Source organism: Anarrhichthys ocellatus, unplaced genomic scaffold, assembly GCF_004355925.1.
Source record: "Anarrhichthys ocellatus isolate YVR2014 unplaced genomic scaffold, GSC_Weel_1.0 scaffold4, whole genome shotgun sequence".
Classification (NCBI taxonomy): Eukaryota; Metazoa; Chordata; class Actinopteri; order Perciformes; family Anarhichadidae; genus Anarrhichthys; species Anarrhichthys ocellatus.
In genome coordinates, this window is record NW_022280034.1 from 7,454,962 (window position 1) to 7,478,607 (window position 23,646).

The 23,646-nt window shown below is 41.7% G+C and overlaps 3 protein-coding genes across 7 annotated transcripts; 2 read left to right on the forward strand and 1 right to left on the reverse strand.

Moving 5' to 3' along the window:
- Positions 1-2,981: 2,981 nt before the first annotated feature.
- On the forward strand, positions 2,982-4,658 carry crygmxl2 (crystallin, gamma MX, like 2). Its single transcript, XM_031843922.1, has 3 exons — positions 2,982-3,007; positions 3,620-3,862; positions 4,339-4,658. The coding sequence occupies exons 1-3, from the start codon at positions 2,999-3,001 to the stop codon at positions 4,612-4,614; spliced, it is 528 nt and encodes a 175-aa protein (XP_031699782.1). The 5' UTR covers positions 2,982-2,998; the 3' UTR covers positions 4,615-4,658.
- A 495-nt stretch (positions 4,659-5,153) lies between these two features.
- Positions 5,154-7,045, forward strand: crygmx (crystallin, gamma MX). The gene is made up of 3 exons (XM_031843576.1): positions 5,154-5,186; positions 5,861-6,103; positions 6,429-7,045. Exons 1-3 carry the CDS (start codon positions 5,178-5,180, stop codon positions 6,702-6,704), a joined length of 528 nt encoding a protein of 175 aa, XP_031699436.1. The 5' UTR covers positions 5,154-5,177; the 3' UTR covers positions 6,705-7,045.
- Positions 7,046-8,839: 1,794 nt separating this feature from the next.
- On the reverse strand, positions 8,840-20,674 carry aldh18a1 (aldehyde dehydrogenase 18 family, member A1). 5 transcript variants are annotated; one of them, XM_031843572.1, is made up of 18 exons: positions 20,308-20,674; positions 20,043-20,154; positions 18,319-18,470; positions 17,469-17,618; positions 17,244-17,348; positions 16,966-17,118; positions 16,160-16,250; positions 15,611-15,735; positions 14,991-15,135; positions 14,715-14,788; positions 14,451-14,550; positions 13,833-14,053; positions 13,596-13,733; positions 13,254-13,449; positions 12,901-13,022; positions 12,608-12,794; positions 10,885-10,980; positions 8,840-10,720 (listed from the first exon to the last, which is right to left on the reverse strand). In XM_031843572.1, exons 2-18 carry the CDS (start codon positions 20,131-20,133, stop codon positions 10,524-10,526), a joined length of 2,343 nt encoding a protein of 780 aa, XP_031699432.1. In that variant the 5' UTR covers positions 20,134-20,154; positions 20,308-20,674; the 3' UTR covers positions 8,840-10,523. The 5 variants fall into 5 exon arrangements, with proteins under 5 accessions (XP_031699432.1, XP_031699431.1, XP_031699434.1 ...); XM_031843571.1 differs by having other exon boundaries at positions 16,960-17,118; XM_031843574.1 differs by lacking the exon at positions 8,840-10,720 and adding an exon at positions 11,889-11,913 and having other exon boundaries at positions 10,890-10,980; positions 16,960-17,118.
- Between the last annotated feature and the right edge of the window lie 2,972 nt (positions 20,675-23,646).

Sequence of the window (23,646 nt, forward strand, 5' to 3'; positions counted from 1 at the left end):
TCTTAATTAGCCTAAATGTTTTTTTTAATTACATGTACAGAGTGGAGATTTAGCACAAACTTTAAAACTAAATCCTGATGGGGAAACAGTTCAACACAAAAATCTCAAAGACGGGAAAACAAACAACATATCAACAACTCAACATAATTGACAGCTGCATCCATTTGCTCGGTCCAAGCCCCCTCCTCCTGCTTTTTCCACTCTGTTCTTCCAACACCATTTCCTCTTTTAATTATCCCCCAGCAAAAAGATGGAGCACATCAGACGCATCGCGGTAAATCCTGGCCCTGGCACAGGCTCATAGTGGCTCCTGCGTCTGGCAATCCCGATAGAGCCTGCGCGCTGGCAGTGACAAGAGAGGGAGGATGCCTGGAGATTTCCTGACAGAAAAAATGGAGAGGATGATCTCTCAGCAAAAGAGAGGTCCTCATTCTACTCCCGGCGTGGGAGGCATTTTGGCAAGCGCTTTCCGATCATACCACATTTTCAGCACCAGATTAGCCAGTTCTCAGGAGCAAAACTCGCATAGACCCCTTGTTTACACCTCAGTACCACAGTGTTTCTGTAATGACTGTTCAGAAAAAGAGCACATTGGAGGCACTGCAAGCACGCCTGCTCTCCTATCTCTGCCTACAACATTTTAGGGGTGAGACTTATTGTATATAGCAGGGTCAGAGAGACCATGGTTTGGATTAAGGGAATATGATTTGTTTTGAATTGAAAGAAGTCTCCTCTGACCTGAAATGTGTTTTACTGAGTGAATTGCACATTCACATTCTAATTAGGTATCAGCTACACGGATGGGGTGTTTCTTTTGGAAGCCGGGGAGATGAAAAAGGTTGCAAGTTAACTAGTGCTGGGGCTGCTATCTGTCAAAGTTTCTCCAGTCTCTGTGGGGTGCACATCAATCACCGAGGTCCCCGACTGACAGTCATTCTGCGGGCTAATAGTGTCGTCATCTCCCACGCGATTACACAGATTGCACAATGAGATCCTCGGACACAATGGAGCTGCAAATCTAGCCCCCCACTCTGTTCCCCTCTCCTTTCCTTTTCTTCCATCATTCTGAGATGAAGAGTGGAATGCTCCACAGCGGGTAGCTTTCTTCTCCTCCGGGGGGAACCGAGAAAGCAGGCAAGGGCCTCTGTGATGTTACTTTCCCTTCAGGGTGGGGAGGAGATGTCTTGTAGCGCAGCTAAAGATGATCATTTGAGAGCCTGTGAAACAAGGTTCCCCTCTGGAAGCCACAGAGACGTGGAGAGAGCCAAGGTCCCAACTAATGAGTTAGGGTTAGCTGATGTTCCTCAGTGATGAAAACAAGAACAATGACAATGAGTCAGTTTTATTCCTGGTTTAGGCACTGTATTGCACCTCTGTTACATTATGCTTCTCTGAATACAGAGGTCAGAGGTCAGGCTGAGCAGCAGCCTTAGAGGAGGCAGAGTCCCGCTCAAAGACACCTGAGAAAAGTGAACACTTGCTTCCGCACCATGCGGCGCTTGAACACGTGCGATCCAGCCAGAGTATGATTCCCCTGTCATTCCGCTGCCCTCTTGCATCAGGAGTACAAAGGTTTTACATTTAGCCCGATGAAAGAAACCATTAATCTAAGAATGAACATATGAGGAAAATCTACACATTTGTGTCTTATATGTTCTGATAAAACCTTTCCGCCGGAGTAAATAGTCGCTCAAGAAACTCACAAAAACAAAAACAACATCCCATCTGATAATCTGCCACAATTACGCTGCACACTGTGATGAAAGGATATCAATGATCTACTTATGTCACAGAAAAAGAGTGCAGCTTCAAACATGAAAGCTATTGAAGCCTATGAGAGTTTCAAGTCAATGAATGATCAAAGGAGCAAAAGCTTATCAACGCTGTTCCTTAACACCGAAACAGTATCATATGGCTCTGGATACGCTTCCACCGTAGCAGTGTTTTTGCCCAGGAACATAATGGCTATTGTGCTTTCTGAAACCATTTGCCTTTTTACACAGTTGAAGCTGCAAAAAAGCACACAAAGTGGAGAGAGGGCACGAGCCCTTTATCCCGATGAAAGGCTAAAGGATGAGACTGACCTTTCTGGCATCAGCTGGGCTTTGGGAACACAATACATGGCGGCAACTCTTTCTGGCCTTTTCCCCTTCAGCTCTGGGCTATGCTTACAAGCCAAAGACTCAAGTCCAAACATCTATCATTTTATACAAAGACTCAAACACACAGATGCCTCGAAACCCCTCCTTTTATATCCCACAAACACACGCACACTGAACAGTTCTGTCTGTACATCTGCAAACAGACCAGTCTCGTCTGGCATCATAGTACAACTGCAGGCTATGGAAGCAAAAAGAGACAACATATCACTGTAGATTACATCAACACAAAAGCTTGACTCAGTCCACAGTATCAAAACCACTTCCCTGTAACAGGAATTGAATAACAATTACATTGTGACCCGTACGTACTTAGGGAACATACCAATCCAAACTCGCTTAAACTGGGACTGACTGAAAAGTAACTACCATCCAAATTTCCACACTAGCCACATATGAAATGAAATCCTGAAACGGTTAAGTTTTAGTTTAGAGAATGGCCCCCAAAAATGACCTCACGCCATGTACACTTTTAAAGCTTTGTTGTTGGGGGGCCACGTACCTAAAGGGCCTTTGTGTGATATTTCAAAAGGCTGCATCACCAGGTCATGAAAGACCAAGGGTCATACAAACACAGAATAGCAGTTGTGTTTTTGGTTTTTGGGGAGTGGGAGGGGGGGGGGGGGGGGTTGTCAATTCTATAGGTAAACTCTAGCAGACAGGAGAAAAAGTAACCGTGTGCTGCCAGACAAAGGGAACAGCAGTTGGCATCTGAAAAGGTAAAGAGTAGTACTGTAGTCCCTGACGTGTCAGAGGCCTCATCGTCAGTGGGAGAGTATAAAAGGACCTGTAAGTGTGTCTAGGTCTATGGTGCGCTAGACATCCACAGCCCTACAACCATGGGAAAGGTATGAGCTCACATGCAATATAGCAACATTTTTGATGGAGAAGTGGAGAAGGAAAATGGCAGGATTTGGGAACTTGTGTCAGATAGTGTAACAGCGAAAGAAAATGCAGCAATGGGCAAAGAGAGGCACTCAAAAAAGTCCTCATTCAAGTAAAAATATTAGATACAAAAAAATAGAATGGACTGCTAACTCTTGACAACTTATTTGTGAGAGAAAAAACACACTTATAGGTGTTTAATTAAAAGGAAAGCGTCTATGGAGATCAGCAATGATATGGTATCCAAATATGACAGATTCATTGTGTTTGTGTGACAGTAACAACAAAGTTGAATGTGTTCAGATTGGCCGAGCATATAATGAGTTCTTTAAATAGAAGTCAGCTGAAACAATAGTTTCAATTGCCTTGATTTTCACCTGTCAAGCTCTGAAAATAACATACAAGTGTTCAGCAGACAGGAGAGGCTCATACACTAGGTAGGACTCATAAAAAAGTAATTGAGTTTGTTCAAGGGAGAGCAGTGTCCCCTGCAGTTCATTCACGAGTATTGCAACTAGTAGATCTATATACCTAACATTAACCTGAGTGATTTATGCTTCTCTCTCCTTTTCAAGATTATCTTCTACGAAGGCCGCAACTTCCAGGGCCGCCACTGGGAGTGCAGCAACGACTGCATGGACACCTTCAGGCACTTCAACTGCTGCAACTCCATCCGTGTCAGCGGTGGTCACTGGGTGGCCTATGAGAAGCCTCACTACATGGGTTACCAGTACATTATTGGCCCTGGCGAGTACTCTGACCACCACAGCTGGATGGGCTTCAACAACTGTGTACGCTCCTGCCAGATGTACGCCCCTGTAAGTCAATCAAACAGACAGATGGGATCGGTAGTCCTCTCACCCCCCCCCCACTCACCTTGTGCATCAAAGAAATGAATGTCAATCACTGGCCTTTTGATGTCATTAACAGAAACTCAGGCAGGTCAGAGCATAAAATTCTCTGTTGCAAGGCCCACAAGGAGACCCAGTCAGCCTTTAAAAGGGAATATGATACACCCCCCATAAGACTTGGTGCCTTCATTCTAATTCTGTTAGTCACATTGAGTGTTTCTGGCAGTTAAGTGAGGGGGAAAAAAATGTAATTCTGTCATGCTCCAAAAGAGTTGGTGCTCATTCTCATCCGTAGCAAGTAAGTATGTAAGTAAGTGTACAAGTACCCTCTTGAATTTAAAGTTACAGATATCAGCTCAGGGCTGAAAGCTCTACCAAAGAGCTCTCCCAGGTTCACGCCAAAAGAATGATAATAATCGTGCTCTGATTTCTTCCACACACAGTATAGAGGATCCTACAAGATGAGGATCTACAACAGGCCTGACATGATGGGACACACAATGGAGTTCATGGATGACTGCCCTAACCTGTACGATCGCTTCTGCTACCGTGATATTTACTCCTGCAACATCATGGAGGGTTTCTGGATCTTCTATGAGCACCCCAACTACAGGGGACGCCAGTATTTCCTGCGCCCCGGAGAGTACAGGGCCTGTGGTGACTGGGGCTGCCACAATCCCATGGTGGGCTCATTCAGGAGGATGAGGACTGTCATGTAAACTCTATCCATGCGCAACTCAAATTAAAAACTTAATTTTCAAATAACTATGTGCTTCGTGAGCTTATTTTTGAACAAATCCACGTATTATGCAAACATGAGAATGATGTACAACGAGACTCTTTGGCCAAGTAGCACATTTGCTTTATACTTAGTGAACATCTTCAACTGATAAAAGCCTGTTGCTGCTCAATGATCTATGTCACTGTCAAATACCCACTGAAACAAACACCCGACCTTTTCTTTTTGCTGCCCTGCCTATCTTCCCAGTCTGCATGTAGGTTTCTGGCATTCATGCCAATAAAGGCAGATGTTGCAACTCTTATTGTAGCCCTTTGAGAAAGTGCAGTTGTACAGTATTTTCTATAGACAGACGTGGCTTTGACAGAGACAAAGCGGCTGCTGCAGCTCACCAGTCGTATAGAGTTCTGCTGTCTATACAGCCTACTGTGCTGACACGACAAAGCTTTGTTTCACATTTGCAAAGCCCTGATCCCAGCAGGGTCTATAAAGAGGTCCGGTACAGGCTGACATCTGGTCTGGACTGAACTTAACACAGTTACAATGGGCAAGGTAAGCATGCAATTTAAAATCTATACAGTAAAAGCAACTAGAATGTTGTGCGTTATGTGTAGCATGTTGATCATTTGCATCTAAAGGGTAAATAAGCTGCATAGAAACACTCAAAAATAATTTCCTTTTGTCACATAAAATGTGAAAGACCTTCACTGAGTGATAACTTAACCTTGTGTGGGAAGAATTACCATATTTTCATACAGGAAAGTAAGCTAGAAATGGCAAAGAATCGGAGAAATAAAATGTTGACTGCACAATAAGACTTAGTTATACTTAATTAAATTATGCCTTTGTCTTCTGTTGAGGATAGTAAACATTGCAATTATTCAACTGAACTTGGAGTCCTAATTCCTGTAAAAAAATTAAATAAAATGGGCCAAGATTTCTTTTTCTCTTCATTAAAATATACCACATGCTGTTCAGTATTTTATCAAACTTTGCTTCTGGTAGAGCATTGCACTTGCAGTTATTTTGTACAAGAACTTTGTTTGACAAAGCTTACTTGCAAACCTGGCTCAGAATACCAGATGGTTATGGTTATGAATCTAAATGAGAACTAAAAGTTAGCTTTGTTGAAGAGTCTGCAGAGTTGGAAAACACAACTATGCAAATAATAGTTGGTCTTTGACATAACCCCGTGGTGATAACGTCCACCCGTCCCTCACTTGCAGGTTATCTTCTACGAAGAGAAGAACTTCCAGGGTCGTCCCTATGAGTGCAACAGTGACTGTCCTGAGATGCAAAACCACTTCAGCCGCTGTAACTCGATAAAAGTGGACAGCGGTTGCTGGGTGGCCTATGAAAAGCCCAATTATGGCGGCTACCAGTACATGCTGCACAAGGGCGAGTACCCCGACTACCAACGCTGGGCAGGCTTCAATGACTGCATCCGCTCCTGCCGCATGGTGCCACCTGTGAGTTGTAACTGATGCTCTACCCTGTTTGCAGCAATGTTCTCACTAAAGGTTTTCTGTAGATGTGCCAGTTTAAGATCATTTAGTTCTCAAGCCTGGTCCGACTGTTTTCACCACTCTGTGCCAGTACCTGAGGCTATTTTAAAGCACCTCTTTGTACCTTGACCTATAATTGAAGTTAAAAAAAGTGTTTTATGAGGAAAAGAAAAATATGGACTGGGTCATTGGATCAGTTAGTCTATCAATTACTTCAAATTGTCAAGTTATTCTACTGTGGTAATATAAATGCTTATGTTAAATGACATTATCATCATTTCCTCCCTAGTATAATGGGAACTACAGGATGAAGATCTTTGAGCGCTCTGACTTTGGAGGTCAGAATCTGGAGCTAATGGACGACTGCCCGGATCTGAACGAGCGTTTCCACACCCGTGACATCTCCTCTGTCAATGTCATGGAGGGCTACTGGATACTGCATGAACACCCCAATTACAGGGGACGCCAGTACTTCTTGCGTCCTGGAGAGTACAGGAGGCACAGCGAGTGGGGAAGCAACAGCCCCACCATCGGCTCTCTGAGACGCATCACTGAGCTCAACTGATTCCCAGCTCCTTTTTTTTATCCTTATTGAGCCCCACTGTTAAACATCCCTCCCTCTTGTTCCCCTAATGCCAGCACTGTTTCAGCGTGGTCTCCTAACCCAAAATCATACATCTTAATGATGGCGGGTTTTGGTGTGTCTGATGTTGGGTTCTGGATTTGTTGGGTTGCTTTGCATTGTTGGGTGAAGTTCCTCCCCAACTCACAGTGCTCAAGCAATGCTCAATAAATAGTGATGATATTTTTTGCTTTGGTCGTCCCAGAGCAAAATGGTTTGCCTCGCCGGTCCCCAACCTCCTGTCCCACTGGAATCCCAATAAAAGAAAACTTGATGAAAGTCAACTAAAGGGAGCCTTTGTTAATTTTATATTGGCTACTACAGCTGTCACTATAAAAAGATCAGGGGGATATGACTTTTCATAAATCTGAGGAATATTTTACTCTTTATGGTGATTGAACTTAGTTTCATCAGGCCACAGAGTTAGATCGAAATGTAACCACCGAGGTCCTAGACCAAGAGTTTCTACAGTTTGCCGTGATATTGTCATTCCACATACACAAAGAAAAAATATCAAGGAAACAGAAGCTTATTCTTTGAAGTTCGATATTAAAGACCAAAAAAAAGGGTATCTGAGGATGAGCATGTAGGAGTCTTTATGAGATCACATGGTACAGAGTAAGCGCGTTGGGTCCATGAAAGATGCCCATATTAGATCCACATCACAGGGCCAGTGCCAACTCAAAGAGTTGGAGTCAAAGTGGTCTGGTATTAGCCCGGAGCATCAAGCTCTCTCAGAACAAAAAACAAAACCCAGTCCGCATCCCTGCTCATGCATTTTTCATCAGCCCAAGATACTGAACCCTTTCAGAAATAAATATCAATTATTGAAATTGTTAATTAGACGCTGCGTAATTGGCAAAGATGAATAAATAACTTTGACCATTAATTATTGATTCAAAAAAAATTTAAGCCCAGTGGGGAGTGCATTTGAGTGTCTCTTAAGATCAAGCACAACAAGAAATGTGACTTTTGGCCTTGAGTAATGTCCAATTAAAGGATTGTCGGCCTCATCACTCTTTTTATATCTGTGGACAACATCAACAGGGTGCAACATGGGAACTGATCAGATGGGGTCTGGGGGCAATGCCAGATAAGAGATGAGTTCTCAGCCATAAATAGAAGTTAATCTAAAATCATAACGGGGCAGTGTCTCCAAATATTAACTGAATTCAGGGAGTAAGCACTTTAGACTTGCATAGATCTATAGAAAACAGGTGGTTTAAAGTGTATGGTTACAACCCTGCAAAAGCAAATAACCTGAAAACTTTGCAAACAGCCTGGCTTAAATATTCAGTACAGTCATGTTGCACAATCGACTAGTTCTACTGCATTTTCTACTTACAGCATCAATGCAATCTGTCCTAAGTTCAGTTAAACGTAAAATAAGTTGTTGACTTGGATTCAAACCTGGAGTATGAGACACTTTGGGAACAATTTAGTTGGGAATTTTGAGAATCCTACATACAGGGTCGCAGCTTATTGCCAGTATATGATAAGTTCAATGCAAAATCCACTACTCAACCTTAAAATAATACAGAAATTTCAGTCAGTAACCTGACAATGGAAGCCTTCCATATTACAACACTCATCAGTATCACGTTATTACTTAAGTAGAAAACTGGTGTTAATAAAGCAACTAGGTATCCACATGTGATCCTGAATAGCTCGCGTTACTGGAGCAAACAACTTTGATGCATTATTATAAAATACAGCTCTATAACACATTGTGCATCAAACAGGCAATACTCAATGTCCCTGGATTGTTCCTTCTCTACCTCAAGTCATTTAGACGATATTTTCAATCGCTTCAAACATAAAAAGGACAAAAAAAAAAAAAAAGAGCGAGATCCGAGTTTTGTCTCCCTCTTCATCTCTGAACCCTTTGGACTTGGTGATGGGAAGCTGATTGAAGGGTAAGTAGTGCGTTTTAGAGAATGAATTCTTTAGATGCTGGAGAAAAGAAAGAGAACGAAAGAAACCCAGAACATAAGCCTGTGATTCCATTATTAGTCTCAGTTGTCCTTCTCCCTCGTTTCATTTCTGATGGCTGGATAATTAAACCTCTATAGTATTGTCTTCCATCTTCCTTGCCCCACTTCCAGCAATGCGAATTCCCCTATGGGCAACTTTAAAAAGGCTCTTTTTAGACATCTGTTTTTCAGATCAGCACGATTTTTTTTCCCCCATTAATTTGTGTTCTTTGTTAAAGTAAAAAGACTAGTGCCACAACAGAGATGAAGATGAGCATATAAATCCTTAACATTTCAAATGCAAAAATCAAAGAAAGTAAGAAAAATATCCAAATATTCTTTTTTTTCTTTTTTATTCTACAATATTGCTATTATACAACCCAAACCAATCGTTAAGTGTGCATTGCAAGACATCAGACAGGCGCTCAGAGGCTGGAATGTTACAGAGCTTAATTTAAAAGCAGTCGCATTTGCCCCTCCAGCTTGAAGGAGGCAGCTTGTCAATTACCGTTCCTGCTCTGACAGAGGCTTTGGGCGCCAAAATGAACAAGCAGCAAAGCAGCAAAGCATGGAAAAATGAGCACAACTTGTAACAATAAAAAAAAAAAAAATGGAGACATACAAGTATTCTAACTTGTATTGCTATAAAACAAAACTGGTAAATGTCTGATACTTGTGTATAAATGTTAATCGCGTCATTAGGTTTTAGTACAGAAAATCTTAAATCTATAACACACCAGGATTTGGTTAAACTGAGAGAAAGCAACATTGTCTTCTATTAAATGCTAACTTGATATGTTGCAGCGTTAGTTCCAAGTCTGAAATGACATATAGATCACACCAGCTAAAGAATACCTGCACATTCAGACAAATGAAATCTGAAATTACAGCAAGAAAAGACAAAAGGGGATGCTCCATAAAGAAAGAACACGCTTACTGTAGAATCAGCATGAAGCTAGTAGGAAATGAGCTAATGCAATCAGATAAAATAAAATTAGGCCTTACAGTTTTAGAATATGTACAAATATAACAGGAACTTTTTTCTGTGAGAACGATATACAATATCTAATAAATGTATCTAAGATAAAGATACAACATGCCCATCATCATAATACGGTGTTTTTAAGGGCTACAGAGAATTACCAACTGTGCTGACCATTGACGATACATTAGAGTTACACAATAACATTGACAAAGAAAGTAAATGTTGTACATGTCTTAAAGAGTCCTGCTTTCACTTGCATGTTTATCTTTCCATACATATTTAAATGAACATTGTTGGTGGGAGCGAATTCTTCGACTTCTCTGTTGCATGATGCATATAACAATAAAGAACTTGAATTACTTTCATACACATATTACGATGAAATGAAGGAAATGTTTCTGTGAATTAGTGTCAGTCCTGAGATTGCCTTATTAGAAGAAGAAGAATTTCAAGCACTTCAGTTTCCTTTGATATTGATATATAAATATTATGTATTCTCAAAGAATGTAATCTTAGTTAACTTCATTCTCGCTCACAGTACTCCAATTAATCTATTATTAGGGAAGTATTGTGTTGTGATTGCCACATAATACATCCTGCCGGAGCCTATTAGGGTGACTTACCCAGCTCATATAAAAGAATCACAAGCTGAGGTAGAATTTAAAATATTTGTAAACTCTTAGTGACAGTCTGAAGTGTAAACAGTAGTGACATCAGCCATTATCTGCAACAAGACCCCAGAGGGAGCTGCTGGTGGGCAATGCAAACCATTTCGACCAAGTGAGTGTTGCGAAAGTCTCTGGGCTAGTTGCTGTCCCTCTGCCCAGCAAGAGGTTGCACGACAGGCAGGTTTTCATGGAGGTACTTCATGGTACCCTGTTCAGAGAAGTCAGCTGCTGTGTGCCCGTCACCTCTCAGGACCCACTTGGTGGTGAGCAGCCCCTCCAGCCCAACGGGGCCTCGGGCATGGATACGTGCAGTGCTAATACCTACCTCTGCTCCTAGAGACAAAGACAGCCAGTGAGAATGTTAAACATTTGTGTTGTTGGGTCTGCAGTTGTTTGAGAGTGAACAACAATTGAATAGAAGTAAGAATATGTAGGAAAAAAAAGAGGCAACAAAGGACAAATGATAAATGATATTGTGATAAGACCACCACACTTACCAAGTCCAAAGCGGTAGCCATCAGCGAAACGGGAGCTTGCGTTCCAGAAAACACAGGCGCTGTCTAGCAGCTGCAGGAACTGCTCAGCTGTGTCCTCTGTAAGAGAAAGGCAGCTTATAGGTGCGACTAGGTCACAACTTTGCATCGCTAGACCCTTCCAGGCATTAACAAACATATGACAACTATTCATTGTGATGGTGCCATTGAGTTGCTATATGACTAAAGTTGAATCCGGATCATTCAGATCCATCAGCAAATATTGTATTAGTGAATCAAATCAGGTCGAAATTTTGCAGATTTTCTCTAGATTACATCACAGATTATCTTCCAATTCACAAATAAATCTATCTATACTTACGTATATACCTACAGTTTATATTCTTATCTATCTATCTATCTCTCTCTCTCTCTCTCTCTCTCTCTTATCCAGTGTGTCTCTGATATCTATTACACCTACCTAACTATCCATGTCCATATTCTATCCAGTGCATCTATTGTGTCTTGCTATTTATTGTATCCATTCTTCATCTTAATCCCTCTTCTTTGACATTAGCCGACGCCGAGACAAACAATCGAGTGCATTTGAATTCATTGAGGTACCTTCTGTGCTCACCAGATGGCAGCAGCACATCCTCCACTGCAGGTGAGAAAAATCCTCAATGTAGAAATGTGAACGGCACACTTTGGGTGTGTTCCAATATTGTTTATTATGCCACAAAATGATTTAGTATGTCCCGACACACGATATGTCAAATGCAGAATGCCAAAAAATACCAGGAAGTGTAGCTGCATGCGGTGGCGTTTTGCAGTACGCATGCTTTTCTGGCTATTCTGTCCCACAATCCTCTGCGCAGCATACGAGCACAGACAGACGACAGCTCATCGATCGAAGCCGCAATGACAACATGACGGATGTATGAGCAAGAGGGTCAAAGTTCAAGGCGCAATGTTATGACAAAGTAATATGTCCCAATTGCATGCATAAAGAATGCAACAGTACGTACTTTGTAAGGGTAGCTTCAGTCTGTGCTAAAAGAAAAAAGATAAAGTCTGGGATTGGGAACACAGCCTTGAATTTTTCATACGCTGCTCACTTTTTATCTGATCGACCTGAAGAGACTTTAAAATATTCTGCATATTTGATATCCCCAAAAATTGCCCGACAAATGAACGAGACATAAAAATGGCAATATGTTGGTCTTCAACACTGTCAGCGAGCAATATGACCACAGCCTGTACAATCGGGAGACACTCAGGACTCTGCACAGAAAGGTTTCAATCAACACGAATTAGAAAGAGGCGGTGTGACGGCTCACCTAAAAAGACGAAAAATGTTTTGAAACTGTTACACGACCCAAAGTTATGACAGGGAGGACTCTTGTAAACTGGGTTTTAGCATCTGCTCTACATTTTAAATGAGCTCTGTCCCCTTCATTGGAGTCACACAGGGAGGCTGTGCACTCATCTTGACAACAAAGTGTCACTGCTCATTAGTCCCTGTGGCAGAAAGTGAGATGAATGACGACGGTGAATCAAGATGATGAATATCAGACACCTTCATGAAGAGGAATAAATCAAGATAGACCGAGACTAACCAGTGCTGTTTAGACCATGCTGAGGTACAATATGACCATAATAATGGAAGATTTTTGCCATTTTAAAATGCAAAATAAAGGAGAGACACAGCGAGAAAATACTAGAACGAACGCATTGGGCCACCTACCATTTTCTGTGATGACGACGTCGGTGTGGGAGCTGCCATACTTGTGAATATGGTCCACAGCCTCCTGCATGCTGTCCACCACCTCAATGCAGCACTCCAGGTCACCGTACTCTGTCCGCAGGGACTTTGCCTCCGACGGGCTGAACGTCAGGTAGGAGGCGAACCGAGGGCCTGCATGAATCTTCACCTAGTGACGCCACACAGAAACATGACAAATGAGATAACAAGTCCTTTTCTTTTTATCATTCATCTTATGTTGGATGACATGTAAAAGTGCTTGTAAGGTGCTTTACCCGTTCAGTGCGCAACATGTCAACGATCTGGTCAAACAGTGGCGTCCTGAGGATGTCCCTGTGAATCAGCAGGCTTTCCATGGCATTACATGCAGCCGGGTAGTCGCACTTAGAGTCTCTGACTGGAACGGGAAAATTAGATAGTATGTTAGTTTTAGTTAGAAATACCATCAACAGAATGTGAAGAAGTTACGGTGTTGACCCGATGTTAAAGACGTCTATGCATTTTGTTGCAGAGATATCTACTGAAATTAGCAAGCTAACCAGCTAAACCCGGGCCTGTATCTGCTTGTAATACCACTTGTTCCACGAGAGGCGATCGTCAGTTACTCAATAGATTTATAAATGCTGACCAATTTTGATGACTTTGTCCACGCTGGCTTCCCCATCAACGTAGACGTGGCAGACTCCCTCGCTGTGACCCAGCACCGGGATGCCCTTCGCAGCCCGCTGAATGTTCCTAACCAACTGGGATGAACCTCGAGGGATGATCAAGTCGATCATCTTGTCCAGTCGGCATAGATCCTCCACCTCCTCGCGAGTGCTCACCTTGTAACAAATACATGTCAACCACAGCAGCTACGTGCCGTACAAGCTTGCATCCAGACTTCTGAGTTCTCCCAGTCCATCAAATGTGTTGTATGTAAGGTTTGTATTGCCTTGTAATTAATAAATGCATAGGAAACATATTTTACCAGCTGCACTGCCTCTCTGACTCCGTGCATGGAAAGGGCTTCCTGGGTGAGCTGGTGGAGGACCCGGTTGGTGTTGGCTGCTTCCTTGCCTCCCTTCAGCAAGAGGGCGTTACCACTGGCTATAGCCAATGCTGACACCTGGGAGGTAAAAACACACAGGGTTTGTGATATTATATATCTATGTTGTTTGCATTTGCCAGTACAGAGTCAAATTGCCGGATCCGTTTGCCTGGATACCTGTGGCAGGCAGTCAGGTCGGGCCTCAAAGATGACCAGGAGTACCCCAATGGGCACAGTTATCTGCTCCAGCTCCAGGTTGTGAGCCACCCTGGTCCTGCGCAGCACGCGACCCACACTGTCCTGGGCAGCCACAGCAATCTGGCGCAGACCTATGGCCAAGCTGTTAAGTTTGGCTGGTGACAAACTCAGGCGCTTTAGCATGGCTGGTGGCAAATGGCCTGTAGAGAGGAGGGAGAGCAAGGTTGCACTTTGCTATCAGGTGATATGGGCTTCCACTAACTGAGGGCAAACCACAGAAGGATAAAATGACAGAGTCGCCCTCTGGTGGAGAGATATAAATACAACTGCCCATTTACAAAATGATCTCTGAGGTAAGTTTAAGTTGCAATATCATGATTATAATTAGATTTGATTATTTTGATAAGATAGGTACATGAGCTTATATTTCTAAGGCCCGAAAATACCAGCCTTTCCTCTGCAAAGGAATTATTAGCTCATGCCACATACTTAATACATATTATGGGCTCTAAAAACTTGAAACAGTGCTCAAAGTTTGCCAGGTACAACACATCCTCTGTAAACCTGACAAACCGACTCAATGTGGACCTCTGTTACCTGCATTTTCAGCCAGGTCCATGTCCGTCTTGTTAGCAGTCAGAATCTCTTCCTTTTTTTCAGTCAACAGCTCCGCAAGCTTGCAGATGATCTCACTCCTCTGACAACACAGTCAACCAAACGCAGGCAGGATGAGCATACAGCACATCCATCCACAAGAGGTCAGTGTTTCTCTGTTTCTGATAAAAAGGTAAGCTTAGCTCCTTAAAAATGTTGTTGTTCATAACAATAGAAACACATCTTTACTAATAAACAATGTGGCACCTGGTCTGGGTGCAGAGACGCCAGGGTTCTTCCAGAGCTTCGTGCCATTTCTGTCTGATGCTCCACAGTTGGACCTGGTTAAGGGTCAGGGACAGACTTCACTCAAAGTACACTCAGTAGCCAGCTTATTAGGTACACCTACCTACAACTAATGTAGTCTAATACAACAGTCCTATAACAAATCATACCTCCATTAAGCTGTGCTGTATTGAACCTTTAATATGTCTGCAACAACACTAACGTGAGAAGGAAAGCATGCAACCCAGGTGAACTCACCAGCAGGTTTGATCTCAGAGAAGAAGGTTCCCACTTTCCTGCCCTCCACAATGTCAGTGATGACGTGACCCGTTACTTTGGGGTGGGTGCCATTTGCAATGACCACTGAGGTGCCACCTTGCAGGGCCCACAGGGCAGCCTTGACCTGCAAATAAAAACACAGAAAGAGACTATTCTTAAGTCTCTACGTCAAGTCTTTACTTTTTAAAAAGGATGCGTTACAATCTCAATATAAATGTCAAAACCATATGTTACCATCCACATACATTACATAAAGAAGCAGAACATCATTTACGTATTTTTTTGTATCTTCTCTTAATGTGAAAATATTCCAATACAAGTAAAAGTCCTGCATTCAAAATATATTGAACTAGAAATACTGAATTTTTGACATCAAAATGTCCTTAAAATATCAAAAGTAAAAGTAGTCATTGTGAAAAAAGATGCATGTTGCTGTGACTGATAAAGTATTGTAATTTAAATCTCTCATTAACAAGCTTGGGAATACATGTTTTTCCTCTAAACATTAGAATAAAAAGCTTTGCACCCAGATGAGGCTTTTTGACTTGAATGTAAATAAAAAGAGTTTTTAACAAAGTGATTGAGTGCTTCTAACATACCTTGGCCTCCATGCCTCCAATTCCAACTCTGGACTTTGTACCATAGATGATGGACTGCTCGTCTCCAGGGTAGAACATGTCAATGAGCTTAGCGTTATCTGTTCCAGGAGGGCTGTTGTACAGTCCTAAGAAATCAACGGTGCTTACACAACTTATTTGCTCACACATGCGTCTAAAATACACAAAGCGGCAAGACGCATAACCCTACAACTTCTGTAAAATATACTCTATACTAGTGTCAGCATTTAACTGACGCATAAATAAATTTGATGAAACTGATGATTCTCAGTCAACCTTCTAAATCTACTCAATTGGTACTGAACGGACCCTTGCTCAGCTCATGACACACTCGTGTGCACACACACACCTTGTGGTAACCCCATCAGCATCAATTTCAAACACGAAGGCAGAAGGTCTGTGTTTGTCTCTTTCACATGACTCTCATGTGACCCTGAGAGGGGTGTTTGTTTTTTTTCCGGTGAAGAGCGCGGACAGATGGTGTTGTTACCTAACAGCTGACCCAGACTGTTGTTGTGGTAACGCACATACCTTCCACGTCAGACAGCGCGATGAGGAGGTCAGCCTTCATCTCTACAGCTAGCCGCGCCGCCAGACTGTCGTTGTCCTTAATGCTGATCACCTTAACAAACAAAGAAAAATGCTGATGTCAGCTCCTGAAGACAGAAAGTCAGCCATCTGACATTTACCCATCTGAGCCTTTGACAGTGAAAAAGTTAGATTATCAGAAACCAAGAGGTCAATCTTTTCATGTCAGTGCAGTTCTTTTTTTCTGGATGATTCATTGAATACCTCAGGAAAAAAAAACTGCATCAAGTCCATGCAAGTTTACAAGGTAATTATTATGTATAGCACGTAAGTTGACGTGGCCGAAAGCTATTTGCAAACCCTTTTTAGATGTTGATCATGTGGTTGGTTTTTTTTGCCAGAAGGCATCTATTTTGTAATGAGAAAGAGAGAGAGGCAGGACAGGCGTGTTATACGTTAGATATTTTTTAGTGTTTGGTTATTTCTGCAGGAGGACATGGTAAAGGATGGGTCCATGTACAGAAGTTAGTCCCATACCTTCTGACAGCACCTCCCCCCAAGTGATGGCATGCACTGCCATACACACCCTCCCTGCATGCACATGCCTTAATGGGTGAAGGCAGAGCTGATGAGGTGATTTCCGGGTGGCAGAAGGGTTTCAGTGTGTGTGTGTGTGTGGATGAAAGAGAATACTGCCGCTAATGAACAGTGACTGTCTACACATTAGGAACACATCTCTACCAACCACTTCAGCATCCCCGCTGCCACCGTCACCACCGTCACCCCATGCTGTCTGTACCCACATTTACCCCCTGCAGGTCGCTGTTGGGCTCCGGCGGGGGCACCACAGCGTCATTGGTGTTGATGATGGGCACGATGTTCATACGCAGCAGCTCCTGCAGCGTGCTGTTCAGATTCTGCCTCTTTTGGTCATCGTGGAAATCCAGATTTGTCACCAGGACCTGACGGCAGAATTAACAAAGAGCACCGAGTGAGAGAGACGGATTTAAAGATGTCACTCTGCATAATACATACACATCTTCAGCATTCTAAAAAGGGATTATTTTCCTATGAAGTATAGAAGTACCTGTGCAGTGCAAGTGCTGTATTGGGTGAACATGGCCTCGTACAGGGCCATCAGACCACTCTGTCCCGCCGCAGCGCAGGCCCGGGCCTCCAGCACTGGCAAAGACTGAACAGAAATGCAGTAGACGTAGTTACATTGATTCTCTCAGTAAATGATCTGACTCAGTGTTGATTTACACTTTAACATTACCTTAAGCCTCAACCCATTCTCTCCACCTTCTCTTACCATGTCTTTGAGCTGATTGTTTCCTGAGTGCAGCGCCTGTCGGACACTCTGGGACAGCAGGATCTCGTGTCTTAATCTTTGCTTGCCAAAGGCCACTGCTCCACTGGTGACAATCATCATCTCCCTGCCTTGATTCTGCAGCATGGCCACCTGGACAACGATACACCCAATTAGGAATTGCACACGACAGCTGGGGCTACAGCTTGTTTTGTGTTTTCTCTGTTCAGACTCACTGAGGATTCAGCTTTAAAACATTTATTTCTTACCCCTCATGGTAACTAGCCATGGTGTTATTTGAGATATCTGTCCCTGAGATTTCTGCCTCTAACCAATTACAATGCGGTGAATGGAAATATGCTTTTGGTGATCAAGAAAAGTTACATTTAGAATTTAAATTAAATGGGTCTGACTTTCCACAAACACTACTTTCTACCACATTAAAAATCCTTTTGAAAACTGTTCACAGCATCAATAACAATGTACATTTTTTTTATTCAATGACAACAAAAGTAAATGTACCTATTGTACCGTCTTGGAAATATATCTACACTATAAGTATCTGCTTAACCGGACACCACTGAAGATATGCGAGAAAATGTTTGTTTGTAACCGTCCGGAATTTTCTTTTCATATATATATATATTCATTCAAATAGTCTTGTTGTGATTACGATTTCTGCTCCTTTTTCTAATAATGAAAGGTTACAGCACTTCAATACATCTCATAGATGTGTAGTAAAGGAAAAGTAGAAGAGAGAACTCGAAACGAATGCTGTTAAAGCTTGTATTTACTTTCTCATCAATAACATTCTACATTTAAGTGCAGTTCGTGCTGGTGTTTGGCCTCTTACCTGCTCCACAATGGATGCCAGCCTCCCCAGTGCCAGGCCACATTCATCGCCACGTGTGACCACAGCACTGCCGAGCTTCACTACGATCCTCTTGGCCTGACGCAGTTCACCGCGATGTGCAAAGGAGCTACCGTGGGCCCTCCCCTGGGGAGCTGCGTAGAGGTGCAGAGGGCGAAGATGTTATTTTTACACTGCTTGTGATAGAGAGTGTTTTATCACTCAGAAGTAACTTTGAACTACAATGAAATGATGCCTGAATAGAGAAAGACACACTAGTCAGTGAGGAGAAGAATCAGAGGCAAACTATTCTATTGTGATTAATTAATCAATCTTGAAAGACATGGGGAACTAAGTTGGGAGATCCATTTATTCATAAAAAACTACTGAAAATTAAATCCAAAAGTAAAGTCATGAGAGGAATAAAATCAATGCACTGCTGTAGGCGGCACGTTCAATCCATATATCCTATTATTTATTGATATAAACCTTTCCACACAAAACACTGCCATCATTACATACATGTGCAAACAGGCATGTGTTGCTGGTTTTCATGGATGATATGACTAAGACAAACAGAGTAAAGCCCTCTTCTAGAGTCATCTGTAACCTGGGAAACATAAGCACAGCCTTCAAACCGCCACATCAGCAGGGGAAGCAGAAAAGACTGTGCTGACAGTACACATCTCTCTGAGGCAATGAAGCGGGAGGGAGGGAGGGAGGGACAGAGGGAGGGACAGAGGGAGTTGAGGTCTGTGACATCTTGTTCTGACTAGAGTTGGTCCCTGCAGGCACAACATCCTAGTCAAAGTCTGCACAGTAAGTTACAACAGCAGATTATTATTGGGTGCACTTCTGACGTTCATCACATCTGCCTGTAGATACTATATTGACTATGTTGTCATGGACACAATCATGAACTTATTTGTCCACTTTCAGTAGAAAGATGCTTTCGAATCTGCAAGCAAGAGCGTATTAAAGCTGAATCTAATTATATTCATTGTAAATAAATGTCTGTTATTTTCTTAATAAATCATTTAGACTATGTCGTGTCAGAAAACATTAAAAAAAAAGCCCGTCACAATACCGTTTCAAATTAAACAGTCAAAACTTCAATTTATTAATTTGCAGTAATAGAAAGGAGAGGAAAGTAAATGTAAATATCTGGTATTTCTGCTTGATAAATTATCAAAACTTGTTAATTCTAGGGTTGCATCTTTCAATTATTGTATTATTGATCTGTTGATTATTTTTAAAAACATCAATGAATTGTTGGGTTTGTATAATGTTAGAAAATAGTGAACATTTTTCATCACACGTCGCTATAGCCGAAGGTGATGTCTTAAAATTGCTTGTTTTGTAAAACAGCACTCCAAAAACAATTCAGTTTACTGTTACATAAAACAAATAAGGCAGAAAATCCTCAAACCTGAAAATCTAAAAACAAGAAAAAATGACTTCAATGATTAATCACATATCAGAATAATTTAATATTCTGTCACTTTATTAGAAATCGATTTAGCAGCAGAGACTTTATATTAGAACAAAATCCTCTTTTTATATCTAAAGATCTGCAATAACAAGTTTTTATTTTCTGTAACCCACACTACTGGATGATTGAGACCAATATGCACTATATATATATAGATATATATATATAGATAGATAGATAGATAGATAGATAGATAGATAGATAGATAGATATGTGGTACTGCAGCATGACTTGCCTTGTGTCAGGGGTCTGGTGAGCAACCGGCATACGTGTCTCTGGTAATCCAGTCGGATCCTTGAACACAGGGTCAGCCTTCGCAGCAGCATGGTCAGTTTAATAGTTTAATACTATCACAAAGACATACAGAGTGAGAAATGCACAACATATAAGCATCAAACACATTCAAGAAATTAGAGGTGGGTGTTGTATCTAAATGGCAGCATAAAAAGTCATCCCTTGTAACCTGATGCGAGGTCAAAATATAATTGCTCTGTTCTTACTTAAAACCTCCTGAAGTCCCAGTGTGGGCTATGTACCTGCCCTGGCCCCTGAGCAACGTCTTCTATTGAGTTCTTCTCATCTTCGTGAACCCGTTATTCCATCATTTATCACAGAAATACTTCAACAGAGGTGGACTTCGCATGTGAACGACTCCTCCCCTGAGTGACAGGGCTGCTGATGAAACTGCCACTGCGGCTTGTAACGACCGTTGCCACAGCGTCTGTAAATTGTTTTCCCGCTACAGTCGGAAGGCCAACGAGTAATCACTCATGGTCGCATTATCGTTAAGATACAATGTTGCACATCAAGTTTGGAACACAGAAAAGCCTCGTAAAGTGGCGGTGAAGTGGCAGGATGTGACGTCGGGCCAGCCGGCGAAATGCGGAACACGAACGGAAGTGACGCACATTTCAAACTAAAGCACTAACACAAGATTTGAGGTTCTAACCTTTTTATATACAGTCTATGGTTCTAACATATAACACGTGTATATTCTGTAAAACATCAACAAATAAATCTATATTTAATCATTCCAAAATCCTAATGTATACTCATCACATTTTAATGAGTATACAGTAAGATTTTGGAAGAAAATTGAAAAGAAATTTGGTGATGTTTTGCAGTGAAGTGGAATTTATAAACACAATGTTTGCGTTTTATAATGCTAATTGTTTTATAAAAAACAATGTAATTTAGCATGCTGACTCTAGATTACCAAACAATATTAAACGGGCACAATACTCATATTCTGGGTTTGATGATTGTTGCTGGCATAACACATTCTACATTGCTTTTACACAATTAACTTCATAGTTTGTATAAATATATAGGGCCACCAAAGTTTAAAATCAAAAATTCTCTTAAGTTCTAGATATTCTCAGTTTATCAATCTGAAACTAATAGGAGGACAAAGTGGAACCAGCTGTCCTAATTAGTTCTTTCATTAACTTGTGCACATTTCATTTGCACCATGTGGTGGAGAAATCACAGGGCCGCAGTAGAGATGAAAGTTTTCTGTACGTGCACCATCATGCTGTGACAAAATGAAAAGTAGCCCAGATTTGGCTGACACTGTCGGACTCCCACTGCCTCTAGGACCATAGATAACTAAATTGGCTCATGTAGCTCTGGCTAAATGTGTGTTATTCCATTATATATGTCCTGTTCTTCTCTCTGTTGTCCGCTCTTGCCCTTTATCTGTTTCTTCTGTGTTCCTCCTCCCCTTTGCTCTTTTATCTTTCCATCCGACTCATGGGAAGGAACTGACCCCTACCTTACTCCTGGCTCCACTAATTCACTAACTATACGTGTCTGTGTGTGTCTGTATCTGCACAACCTTTTAACTCATTGCTGGTCCGTTCATTTTGATCAATTTATTGGTAGAAGTACACATTTTTCCTCCTGAAACAAACATATCAATTATGCAACAGAAAAATGTACCTATGAACAAAATGAATACAACATTCACAGAAGAGAGTAACGTTTTATCAGGAAGGAATCATATTCTAACAAACTAACTAATACTGTGCTCTAATATCACCATAACATTGTAACGGATTGCAACACATCACAATATCACTTTGAAAGTAACACTTCCGTAAAAACTTTTTTGAATGGATTGCTGCCGTGAATATAAGAAGCAACATTATGTTGCCCTCCGGATGAATTGGAAAGACCATTCGGGTGTGTTTAGACATGACTTGTATTGTGTAGATGTGTTACTGTACTTTATTGTTAAGTTGTTATGTATTAGGTAATCACACTGGAGCTTTTTCTCTGAGCGTCTAATAATGGACTCGGACGGGTTTTAAGAGCCCAGTGAGTCTCATGCATACACTAAAGAGTGCCATGTGACCACGCAGAGTGTGACAAAGCTTCGGTATTTGACTCCCGGGGAATGAAAACGGGCTGATTGTTTCTAATATCAACATGTCTCAGTGGTAGCAGAGCCAGTCTAAAATAGCTGCAGATACACGACTATATAACCCCTCTAATACTCAACCCACATAGTCAAGCTCACCAGTTATCCACTGGAGAAAAAGCAGATCAGAGAAGCTGAACTGTTTCCATTGAAGATCAACATTTATCTGTGGAAAGGTTCTGACTTTAGGCACGCTTCAAAGGGAAAGATTGCTCGAAGCAAACGGAACAATAGCAGCATAAAAAGTGAGCGGAAAGAAGGTTTGTTAGAAGAAAGGATCAGCTTAAAAAGTAAGTTGCATTACCATTTTACTATCTATTATTCAAAATGTCACAATTTATTTTTTATTACTGTATATTTTAAAAGAATGTCTTCTTTTTAATACTTTTTAAAACATATTCCTTTTCATAACATGAAATGTGAATCACACATAATGTAATAAAAAACATTTTATTGTTACAATAAATCAATGACAATGTCAGCATCATAACATAGCCTCTAGACTAGATTTAATTTTGTGCAAATGGACAAAATCTAACAGAGAATTATTTGCATTCATTGAGGCAGAAAGGGAAATACGTCCTCAATTTACAACCAATTATTCTCTTAAAATAAGACAAGACACCTTACACAACCTTACATCAAAAGCATATATAGCAGAGCTAAAGACAGTCAAGGCAGGAACATTAAAATATATATAAATAAATAGAAAACTAAATGTGAGCAGGAGCAACATTATCCTGGAAAGTGATCAGAGTCACATCCATTTTAGAGGTGCTTTATTGCTGCCCACAGATGATTACCAGCAGCACTCTGTACAATTTTCTGACCTCTATTATTCAGACGGATCCAATCCAGAAAGGGATGTGCAGTGTGGGTGGTGCGGGTAGAGCTGAACTGGAGTGTAGCGTCCTGGAGGAGGACTGGCAGACAGGACAGAGCTACATGGCTCACTGGCACAGCCTCACCTTCGTACCACAGCATCCCCACAGGTTAGTGAAAGAGCCACACATTTACACTGAATGACACTTCACCAACACGCTGAGAACGAAGTACAGTTGTTTGTGCTTCTGACCCTCTTAGGACATTGATGGAGGCAGAGCGCTCAGGAAAACAATGGGAGGCCAGGAAGCTCCTCCAGAGATTCCTCTCGGGGGCCATCAGCAAGAATTACCCACATCCCAAAACACACTTGACCAGACGACCCCATCAGCTTGTCTCAGACCCCTCTGCCATGGGGCCGAAGGTGCAACAAAGTCCAGCTCATGTACAGAAGGAAGAATGTTGTGCGACCACAAGAGCAAAGAGCGTCAGAGACGAGTGAGAGGAAGACTGTGGTGAAGATGGCCAAGTTGCCAAGATTCCTGGGCTGAAACTTTTGTTCTTGATAAAAATATTCAATATTTCAACAAAACCT